We start from the raw sequence: 12,046 nt of genomic DNA, 5'->3' as shown, positions 1-12,046 counted from the left end.
GGTCTAAAGGCTCCAAAGTCAGCCAACATTGTAGAGTTGGCTCACATTTTCACAAGGAGATCCAAGTTGTAGCTTTTTTTTTAAGCTGTCAGCCAGATTGCCTACCTTGACCTTCAGACAAGTGGAATTGCACCACCTCACTTTGAAGTGAGGGCATGCAGGTCAACCAAAATGTCAAATAAGAGGGTTTGAGAGATCTGAATTATGGGCACAGGCCAGAAGAGCTGGGCTGGGTCTATAAGGTGGCTTTATAGAAGCATCAGTATAAAAGGAAATGTCACCTCTGACACAGGAGGGCCATTTATTAGGGAAGCAGAAACTAAACATGGACAAATTTGGAGCAAACTGAGATAGGGAACAGAATGGCAGCTCTATGTTATATGCAAATTCCTGTGAAGAGACACTCACAGCACAATCCTGCAATGTGCTTTGTGCCTCCTGGGGTGAGTACAGTGCCCTCACTTCACCTTAAAGCCAGACAGAGCTGAAGTTATTCAAGACCAGCACAGGCTGGAAGATAACAGAGCGCAACATTTTCTGTTTGAAGAACACACAGATTGCAGGGACTGAAATGGAACACAGGTCCTGTTAGTTTATACATGAATTAATACATTATCTCACATAAATCAATTATGTCAAACATATGTTACTCCTACTACAGCATTTGTATATAGCATATTGCAGATTATACATATTTTTATTCCACATAAGGCTTGGATGGAAGCACATGGAATATATTACTAAAAAAGTCATTAAAGTAAAAAAAAAAGCAGTAAGTACAGTAGGAACACCTAAAGATTAGTTTGTAGAGAAGGCAGAAAAGAAAAACCTATGAAAGAATTAAAGGGAATGAAAAATAAAAACACTAAACATGTAAAGGTACTAAATAAAAGCTAGTATGTGGAACTGGCATTTAGCTGGCTCTTACAACAGTGTATATGCCTTAGCACCAGCTAAAACAAAATGAACTTTTTAAACTTTTGGCAGTGTAATACTAAAATTCAGACCTAGGGAAAAGGCAAAAACGTGAGGCATGAATTCACTATTTTCTGACATAACAAAGTAAATAGTGGTTTTAATTCATCCCCTCTTGCAGAAAAGAGTAGCATCAAAGGATACAGTTTCCACAGATGAAGAGGATGATGAAGTAAATACAGACCAACATTCCTGGAAAAGAGGGGCCGCCATAAGCCATGATCCCATCATACATCACCGAATTCCAGTCCTCCCCAGTCAGGATCTAAATGACACATTCCCACCAATAAGGGATACAGTGTTAGACCGCACAGAGAATTTGAAAACCCCATTAACACAAAGATACCCACTGTCCTAGAGAACACCCCCTCCCCCAGCATGGACTGATGGAGACTCTGGCAGTGTCCATCTAGAACATGAAAAAAACCCAAAAAAACAAAAAAAACCAAACCAAAGAACAAAGAAAATGCAAAGAAGGCCTGTGCTCAAAGTGTGAAAAAGCCCCAAACAGTGTCTTCTTGATGGCTGAAGGCAATGGCTCTCCTACAAATCCATTCAAGTCTCCCCATGGTTCCGAGCATTTCCCTCCCATGCCTGTTGTTTCAGACAGGCTGCACAGCCTGTAGCACTGCCCTCAGCACAGCCCTCCAGGCCATTTCCCTTCTCTCATCTCAGTGAAATCATGATCCTGGTGCTCGTGGTGGTAACTCCCAAAGCTGCAGAGGGCTTTAAGGCCATGGGATTACTGCTGTGAGCAGGTGTTTGTTCCCCAGAGCAGGGCTGGGCTTTGGCAGCAATACTGCCCTGAGACGTGCCAATGGCCATTCCTTGCAACACACAGGGGTTTTGTCTTTGGTTCCTACTTTGGGAGGGAATACCCTGTGCTGGCAGCAGCACCAGGCACTCTGCTCCTGGAGCTGTCAGGTCCAGCCCTACCTTGGGGACTGTCAGGCTGCAGGACCTGTCTTGCCCCATGAAAACACAACGTGTTGGCCCCACGGGGAGCACTCCTGCCCTTACCTGAAACACAGTCAGGAGGGACTGAGGGAAGTTGTCAAATGTACTCCTCCTGGTCTGCATCTCGTCAAAGTTAAACTTGCCCCCAAAGAGCTGCATCCCCAGGAGTGAGAAGATGATGATGAAGAGGAAGAGAAGCAGCAACAGGGAGGCAATGGAGCGGACTGAATTCAGGAGTGAAGCCACAAGATTACTCAGGGAGTTCCAATATCTGGGAGAGAAAATAGAAGCAGTTAAAATTCCTTCAATTTGAGACAGGTGCTCGTGGACTGCACAGGATATTGGTTCAGGCTGCCTTCTGTGTAAAGCAGGCATTTCCAAACACCCTGTTAAGCAGTGAATCATTGATGTGCCTTCCTAAGATAACGAGACCTACTGCAGCTAATGAGTAATTTTACTACCACACGTGTACATATACAATTCCCTCCACCCCCCACTCCACACATACACCCAGAAGATTATTACAGCACTCTCCATCTAAGGCTCTGCACATCTTCTATCAATATACAGTGATTAGTTCTTGCTGCTTCAGTGAGTTACATTCTAACCAACCTCATTACAACACTCACAGATGTTGTGGCAGCCAGAATACCTCACTCCAGAGAATGGCCTGTAATAACCAGCAAGAACAGATGGGAAAACTGTTTGGATGTAAATACAAACTTCCCCAAAATGTGGAGTTAGTGTGTGCTTGTGCTCACTCACAGAGAGGTTGCTGAGCTCTCTGGGACTGGGAGGAATGAGAAAGATGTCAGTGGACCCTAAAGCAAACTCCAGATCTACATTCATTTGGAAAAGCATAACATCACTTGGTTTTCTGATTTATTTTTACTCCTTCAAACAGGCTGCAGAACATTTTCAAATGGCGCCATTCAAGAGACAGGATGGTTAAGACCTTTACTCCCAGTGTATTCAGGCTTGTGCCCAGTTCAGACTCATGTATGATGCAGGGAGAGGATCTTCTTGCCCTTGTGGTTCCACTTTAGGGTGCAGAGAGATGCCAGCAGCATGTGAGTTTGCATTCTTTGTCAGCCTGCAGAGTAGTCACAAGCTGGAAAGAGGCTTTAGAAAACAATTCTAAAGAATTCACCACATCACTCATGAAGCAACTTCCACTTTGGTTTTGCATCTGCTCAGTCACTCCTAATCTACTGCTTCGCTGGTCATGAGCTCTTCTCTTTTGTGCTTTGAGGCTGGCAGAGCTTTCAGCCTGGGCTGAGGATTAGCTGTCATTCTCCAGTCACCCCATTTTGATGCACATTATTACCAAAGCTTCAACATCTTTCACAGGTTATCAAGCCAGCAATGTTTGCCTGGGCTCTTCCTTCTGCCTGGGCTGCCACCATGCCTTGGGTCCACCAAGACCTTCTAGTCCCTTCTCCCAAGGGAAACAAAAAGTTCCAGGTAAAAAGGATGGCAGACTGGTGCTCTGCCTCTTCTGTGGAAGCCTTATCCTTCAAATCATCATTTTTTAAAATTATCCTCATTAGAGACAAGGGTTCTTAAAATCCTGGTTAAATGAATATTTTTTAAATATTGATCTAAAAAGAATACTTTTCTTGTCCTGTGGAAGGCAGGACTGCCTGAGCAGCCCAATCACTTCGGGAGGATTAGCAATCTGATCTGCAGAGGGACATCACCGTGTCCTCTCAAGTTCAGCAGCAGGTTCACCTCCCAGGACTGAGCTTCAAAGAGAGCTGTGATGCTTTCCCTCCAGCCCAGCTTCAGCACTTCAGAGAAAACTAGGATGCTTTAAAGTTTAACTGCAATTAAAGAGATGAGCAATGAAAAACTACAGAGCAAAGGTAAGGGCATGGAAGCTGTGGGCTCAGTGCCACCAAATATCCACACGGAATGTGCAATGTAACAGCTCCCTGTGCTTGCAGTTATGCTCACAGCTCACATACTTTCACACTTTGGAAAGAAGGGAAAGTGACACAAGAGAAGGGAAAAAATCATTCTGATGAAAGTCAAATGAATTCAGCATCCTTAAAGCAGAGGTTGATGGGCTCCAGAATATCTCCAAGTCCCCCAATGTCAGCCAGGACACACATTTTCTAGTCCTTTCTAGCAGTGCCCTTAAGAAGCAGTACAGTTGTTACAAATCTGAACAGTCCCAGTGACTCAGTTTAAGCTTAAAGGCCTTGCTATCTCAGCTCACAACTGTGCAGACTTCCATCAGCTCTGCATTTCTTACAAAATGGCTCAATACCTGGCATTCAGATTCTTATATAAGTATCAACCTTCAAGCAATTAATTGAGATGGCCTGGTGGTAAGATTAGTGCTGTTTTATCTGAGTTCTAGTGCTAGCTAGAAAAACAGTACCACTAGAAAAGTAAATAAAACAATCAGGGGGGGAAAAAGGGGAAAAAAGAGAGGGTAAGAAATGCTTGACAGATTAGGATGTGAAAATAACAATAGCCTTATCTCAGGGTCCTAGAAGCCTGACCTGAGGTTACCATCTGTCCCATTTGGTGGTTGCAGAACTAACATGAACTCCCTCAAAGTGAGATCTGGGATTACTCAGTGCCACACAAGGGTTTCATGTCAGCAATGGCTGAAGCCCAGAAAAAGAAGGGTCTCACTACTTCACCCTCTCTGGTTATCACTTTACTACAAAGGAAAAATCAGCACTGGATGCTGGAGGGAATAGGAGGGTTTGGACCAGGCAGCTTTTAGTGGGAAGTATGAGAGAAAGCGGCGCTGCTGCCTCAGATTTTTGGGGAAATGGATGTGCCTCTGAACAGCCCCCACTGCAGATCCTGGGCCCTCGAGGGTGCCAGGGAACGAGGATCTGCAAACCCCCAGGTGAACTGGGCCTGGTTGTGATCCTGTTCAAAGTGGAGGAATGATGCAGAGAAGTCAAGTGGTTTGTTCAACACCTCACACAACAATCAATTGCAGAACTGGATTAGAACTTAACCTGCTCTGCTCTCTTCCCTGCCCTCTCTCTCCATTGCCTTCCCCTACAGCTTTATGATCCCATCTCTGGCAATCACAGATGCAGGGTTTGAAACAGCAGCAACAGCTGGCAGACTCATTATTGGAAAGCTTCCCACACTGTTCATCCAATATAAAACCACTTTGACAGTGATTTTTGACAGAAAGTACAAAAAATGGGGCACCCTCTCTCTCCTTCCTACAAATAACAGTGAATTACCTAGTGGCAGGATTAGGTATAAAACATCAAATTTCTGTATGCTGTCACAAGTGATATAATTTATATTTTGAATACAAAGGACTATAATACATATAAAGCACTAAAGGATTATTCATAATGAGAAAATAATCTATCTTCTCATAGCAAAGTGAGGTGTTCTACACAGCACTTTAAAAATTAGGGAGAATAAAACAGATTACATTGTCTGCTTGCCTACTGTATGTGTAATTTTGGAAGAAATGTTTGGTCTTGAAATTCTAAATGATGTTTCTAAAATGATGCATTGTTCATCAGGTGGCATCTTCATTTGCTTCTGTTCCATTATGGAGCTATATTTGTGTTTCTTGTAGAATTGTATCACCTTGATGACCCAGAATTTGTTTGTGCCTGGTGTTTACCATGGAAAATCTATGCAGATATATAAATAGGTTACCTTCTGATGTAGTCTCACCAGGGTAATTTTCCTGCTTTGTACCTTTTTAATATCCTAGATTATCACTATTCTCACTTCCACTGTAGGTCCCCATATGGTCATGAATGTATGTTTGATATAAACCAAATAATTCTATAATTATTGTTTGATATAAACCAACAATAAGTCTATATAATTGTTTGATATAAAACAAATAATTATATAGTTCCTTCTGCCCCTCCCAGCTTTCCAGAAAGATTTCTGAATTATCATTGCACTCAGGTGGGGTATTCCACCAATGCTGATAATGTCATTTATAAATCCTCATTGTATTTAGAGCTGAGTGAACAATAGAAAAATGTGCAATTTACTAGAGAAGGTAAAAGTTTGGCTTTAATGCCAAAGTATTCTATCCTGCAGTAAGGACAATAGTGAACAATAGAGTGAACAATAGAAAAATGTAATTTACTAGAGAAGGTAAAAGTTTGGATTTAATGGCAAAGTGTTCTGTCCTGCAGTAAGGCAGGAGTGAGCCTAAAATACTGCTTTGGAGGCTCATGTTAGGGCCTTCCACATGAGGGTGAACTTCACCCACAGAGTGAAGAATTATGAAGAAAATTATGAATAATTACAAAACATATAAATTTGAAGCTGCTGCAGCCTACTTGTCAATCTTGTAGGAACAGGAAAGAAAGAAAGAAAAATCTGATTAATACATTATGCATCATGAGTTCTTCCTTAGCTCTGTGCTTTACACACAGACCCATGCACAAATTGCAGGAGACATATTCCAGGTAACACTTTTTCCAGGCAAAATTGTATTTTAATTGTGCTGCAGAGTGAAGGTAAATGTAACCAGTCCTACTGCTGATTGGTTCCAACATCACATTTCTGCCAGAAGTTTTAGGAATATATGAGTACTCCACCAGCTCAGGCTTTCTAAAGTTTTAATGATATTCTCTCAGTGTTTGCCTTTCTACTAGAAAATTCTCTTAGCTAGCTTATATATTTCATGTAGGAGTGGAGACATGCCTTGAAAAAACAATGACCTCTCCAGGATGCTATGTTGGAGCTCATGCTTTTATAGCTATTGGTATGTTGCCCTGGGTGTATCTGATTACCCAGTGCCTGAAACAGCTACTGCTTTCCTCAGAACCCAGGCCTGGGACTTGGTAATGGGTACATCCAGGAAAAACAATCCCCAGACCAGAGATCCCCACTATTTCTGACAGAGCAAAGATGCCTCTCTTGCTGGAAACTCTTGTTTCTCCTCTCTGGGAGGGAATGCTCCCCTCTGGAAGGTTTTTCCCTCTTCTATGATCACACATCCAAACAGACCATGATTCCCCCCACTTTTGGAACAGCTGTAGGCTTGCTTTGGCCTCTGTCTCTGAGACTGTGAACCAATTTTCTGTCTCTGTCATCTGACCCTGAGATCCATCCATCCTGCCAGAGATCTGAGGCTCAGAAGCTTTAAGGACAAATCTTGTGTGATGCACAAGTCCAAGTCTGTTGTTTTTTTTTCTGCCTCTCAGCCATCTTGACTATCTTCCAGTTTTGGACTTGTTTTTCTCATGTGCTGAGTTTTCTATCTCAAATTTGTCAGAAATTTCCACTGGTGGGGAGGGGGGAGTGTTACAGGAATTGTAGGGACATTTTTATGGCTGAGCAGGCAGAAAAAGAACTCTTTCACCACCTCAGTCAAGCCTTTTGTAAGGTCTGGCTGGTGCCCACATGGGAAAAGGCAGACTTTGTGCTACTGGGGCAAGAGCTTGGACAGATTTGTTGCAAGAGCTCTGGCTAAGTTTGGAGCTGATGTCTCCTACAAAATCTGAAAAATCCCTGCCAAACCAAGCTGATATTTTGGAGGTACCTGGCTCAGCAAGCATTGACTGTTTAATAGCTATCACCGTGCCTTTATGCAGGGGGAGAGGGGAAAGAATTAAAAGGGAAAAGAGGAGATATTGGAAGCTGGAAAAAGTCTGGTTTCTTCATAACGTTGCTGCTTTGTGATGGACTCCTTGGAAGGGGAATAGCTGGCAACATCCTTTGCCTATAGCTGCTGGTATTGACACAGTCTGCCACTCGGGTCACTGTTGAGTCTGCTGGAGCTGGCATGGGCTCCTCAGTCAAATGCTGTTTTGGCTGAAAGCCTTTCAGGCTCCTCTCTGTCATCAAAAAGCGTCAGAGGAGGTCACAAGGCTATCTGCTGTTTTGGTTTTCTTGGTCTTTTGCAGAGAACTGTAAGAGCCTGAGCTCAGCTCACATTATTCCAGATTTCAGTTTAACACTTTACGTGGTGTCAGGTGTCTCCAGCTGCCTGTGCCTGACTCCTCACCCCTCATGTTGGGGATAGATGTCCAGTCTGTACAGCCCTCCCCAGCTGTTACAGACTCCAGAAGATGAGGACTGTTAATCTAGCATTGTAGCACTCTCACTACCTTAATAGTGGCAAAAAAAGTGGAAGTAAACAGGGATGTGAGTGACTTGTACCCACACATGTTGTGCATCAAGCAGCAGCCCCCCTCCAGCCCCAAAGAAACAATAAAGTACCTTGTGATTTTAAATATTCTTAGGAGTCTCACACATCTCAGGACCGAAATGCCCAGGGGTGACATGATCTTTGTCTCCACCAGGATGGTCTCCAGGATGCCTCCACACACAATGAAACAGTCAAAACGGTTGAAGAGGGACACAAAGTAGGCCTGGAGACCAAGGCTGTACATCTTCAGCAGCATCTCTGCCGTGAAAAGAGCTAGCAGCACCTTATTGGCAGTGTCTCATGAAAAGCAAAAAGAAACAGATTAAGGAAACTTAGTCAAAAGAACATCACAACTAATTGCCCCTTGCTTCTAAGGAAGCTTTTTAAGGATCAGCCTTAAAAGTTAACTTCATATAGCTTGGGTCAAAGAATGAACTCGAAAAGCGTGGGCATCTCATTCACGGAAATGTTTTAGCAAGAGGGTTACAGCAATTCTCATGTACTGCACATACAGCTGCAATGTATTACACAACCTGCAATGGCAGGGACACGCCTTCCCTGCACAACCTGCCTTCACACCCGTCATCTGCAGAGGAGAGTGGGAATAGAAGAGCTGCTGTGCTACCTACTGTTGCTTAATTAAGCCTTTTCAGCTGCTCTCACCTCCAGAGAGAATTCAGTTGTTCTGCAGACAGAAGAACTTTACAAATCACTCTTCATCACCTCCCTAATAATTAGATTTTATCATAAAGGCCATTTCAGGGGAAACCTTGGACAATGTGGGGTTCCCAGCAGCTATCCATAAATTGGGAATCAAGTTGCTGCAAATATAAATTTAGCATAAGCTCCTGATTTCACTTACACCCGATGGAACTCTGCTTTGCTGGAAAGGAGGTCTTTTTACATTTTTTCTATAACTTCTCCCAACACATGCAGATAAGGTCATTGCATTTTTTAGGATCCTCCACAGACACAGGACTGCTTGGAGCTGTGCATGCTCCTTTTACACAGTGTGGTTTTAATGCATCAGCTCTTCTCTCAGCTCCTTTTTTTGACACCCTCCATAATAAACAGAACCAGCATCTCCTCCTCACCTTGGACCTCCGTGAGCCAGTCTGGCTGGTTGTAGTGCTCAGAGGCAATGGTGAGGGTGTTGAGAAACACGAGGAAGATCACCAGCCAATAGAAAACGTTGGACTTGACAGCAGCACGGCACTTCCTTCTGCAGAATCGGTTCCATCGGCGCCAGTAGCGACTTGAAAAATTGAAGAAGGGAAAGTTCTTTTCAGAGAGGGATCTTTAGGCTATTGCAGCTCTCTGTTAGGGGAGACTCTAGTCTAGATTTATTGTTCAAAAATGGTAGAGAATAACTTAAGTTCACCCTGAGAAACACTCTCTCATCTGAGCCGACACTTGTGAACATCCCTCCTATCGCTATAGGAATAAAGTTTGTTCTAAACCAATTTGCAAGAGCTTCAAGCAATTCCTTTATCTGAGTAAGACATCCACTGCAGAAACCTTAAGAGATTTTTTAGCTCAGTTGCCAGAAAAATAAATATTCTCCTTGTACTTGCTTCTAGTGGCCTGCAATGGCACCTTGCCCAGCCTCAGGATAGTCAATAGAAAGATGCTCTATCACATGGAGCTGGAGGATTAAGTCTTTGGAGAAGTGAGGTCAAATAAAAGCTAAAGAACATTTCCAGCATTTAGCAACATTCAGGAGTAAGCCCAATACAAGGGCTAGTTCTGAAAAAAAATCCCAGAACTTAGGGGACTTCAGCCTCTCACCTTCATGCCTGGAACTAAGGGTACCATTTGCTAATCAAGAGAGTTTTTAAAGTTTGCCTTCCATGAACACATCCCCTTGTGTCACTGATTTCTCAGGGTAATTACTAACCACAGAAGATATTTAAAGCTAATTACACACCTCCTACTCTTCAGAATTTAACTTGCATAGCAACCAGTTTCCAGGCAACACTTGCCACTGTATAATAAATCTAATAGTTTTATATAGATACTACATACATATGTGTGTGTGTCTGAAGTGACACACACATGCACCATGTTACAGGAGAAAGAACTTTTCTTGGCTACTCTTGCCCTGTGTGTAATTTTCAGTGACAAACTACAGCCATGCTGAGATCAGGGTTCTCATCTATAGGAACTAAAGCCAGACCCTAAAAACACAACGTGAACAAGGATTTTGCTGCATTTTAACAGGCGGTCAAATCTAGGATGTTTTACCTTTGCAATTTACAAAGGCACCCAGTTTATCACAAACAGACACATTGTGTGTTTTGCAGTGGAATTGGGACAAGAAATAATCTTCCCAACTTCCAAAGTGGGCACCACACTTAGATATGAACATTGTCATTAAACCATTTGCAATCTGCCATGCTTTTGTGTGTACTTTTGCACAAATGTGCACGCACATGACAATGTAGAGTGTTTTCTGTGCTTATATCTACTCTCTTTTCATAGGGATGTCACATATGTGCTTCCCAAATTGACATTACCCATTGCTCCTTAGGTAAGGACTCAGTTATACACTTGCTCCATTAATTCTGAAAATTCATTTAGTATTTTATAAATCTAACTTTGCATTCAGGGTTATGGAGGCAGCTGAGATCCTACCAAAGGGGTAGAAAATGACCATAGCAACCAAGTTCCATGAGCTCTGCCAGCCTCTCCAGTGAAATCCCAGAAATAGCCATCTTAGGACTGCTTCACTTTTCCAAAAGCTCTAAGTCAACAGAAAACCAAACACCACCAGAGAAGCTCCCCATGTCCCAGGCTGAATGGGACAATCTCACAAGTAGAATGTCACCTTCATCAGTTGAAATCTTTACTATCAAGCAAAGCAGAGAAATTCAGCAAAGAGAGCCTTGAGCAGACAGGGAAGATGTTGATGGAGATAGTATAATAATGTGGTTGAACTAGGCTTTTATTTCTGATTTTGTATTTTATGGTTTGAGATACAAAGGTAGCATGGGTAGGTACTTCAGTAGTCCATAGTCCCTAAGCCTTATTTCAGTGTCAAACTAAGAAAGAATTTATGACTAAAATCTGACATATTCAGCAGGATGTCCTGGAATCACCACTGCATCCCAGCAATGCTGGTTTAAACCACTTCAGAAAAGAGCAAAAACAGTAGAAAGGAGGGAAAGCAAAAGTCAGCTTTACTTACCTAAATTTTGATTTTGAGATCCGATGCCTGAAAGACAAGAATTGCCATTAGAGTCTCTGAAGCTGTCCCACACCTCCCAGGCTTTTGTGCAAGTAGCAATAGAAATAAACAAAGTTAAGCTCAGTGCATTTTTAAATCCATGCTGTTTTCCCTTCCATCTGTTGTAAGTCAGTGTAGGCATTGGGCATGGCTAGAATTCCCCAATAACCAAATCTTGTGTTTTGGTGGGACTCATGAAGCAGAAGTCATGGTGGCATTCTACCACCTCTAGATATCAGTGAACTCTACAACTGCTACCAAATTTATTTCTGAAGTATGACTATTTTTTATTTTTGTCACTGTATTTTTTCTTATATTAAAATATGTATGACTTTATACTGACAGACTTGTTGCTTTCACACATCACCTGTCACTTCAGGATGTATACACACATTATGAAACAATAATGGTAAAAATAATGCTTTTTTCAGTAATTGAAGGAAACACAGTGCATGGCAAATATTTTCAAACTTAGATACAAACACTTATTGGTCTTGGTTATTTATGTAAATCAGTTTGCATTCAAATGGGTCTGTACAATAACAGATTCTGTTGCTAGCAATGAAATTTTGAGAATTAAGCATTCTAGAAAATTTTGGCCATATTCCCACTATATGTGTATTTAAATATCTAATTCAATGCATTTGGATTTATTCACCTACATAATCTCATTAATCCTTTATGAGAAGTCACAGGCAAAGCTAGAAATAGGCCCCAGTTCTTAAACCACTACCTTGCTCTGCTTGACACATATCCTGTAAGGCCTTTGAACA

General features: G+C 42.2%; 1 protein-coding gene across 9 annotated transcripts in view; it reads right to left on the bottom strand.

Moving 5' to 3' along the window:
* Window positions 1–12,046, bottom strand: part of CACNA1C (calcium voltage-gated channel subunit alpha1 C) — a 453,063-nt gene that overhangs the window by 96,974 nt on the left and 344,043 nt on the right. For all 9 annotated transcript variants that reach the window (XM_064421276.1, XM_064421282.1, XM_064421281.1 and 6 more), the window contains 5 exons: window positions 11,235–11,261; window positions 9,142–9,302; window positions 8,119–8,344; window positions 1,996–2,203; window positions 1,120–1,240 (listed from right to left, as the gene is read on the bottom strand). In XM_064421276.1, coding sequence (XP_064277346.1) covers window positions 1,120–1,240; window positions 1,996–2,203; window positions 8,119–8,344; window positions 9,142–9,302; window positions 11,235–11,261 — 743 coding nt within the window. The remainder of the gene's footprint in view (window positions 1–1,119; window positions 1,241–1,995; window positions 2,204–8,118; window positions 8,345–9,141; window positions 9,303–11,234; window positions 11,262–12,046) is intronic.

This window comes from Passer domesticus, chromosome 5 (genome assembly GCF_036417665.1).
Source record: "Passer domesticus isolate bPasDom1 chromosome 5, bPasDom1.hap1, whole genome shotgun sequence".
NCBI lineage: Eukaryota > Metazoa > Chordata > Aves > Passeriformes > Passeridae > Passer > Passer domesticus.
This window is presented reverse-complemented; position numbering and strand designations above follow the sequence as displayed.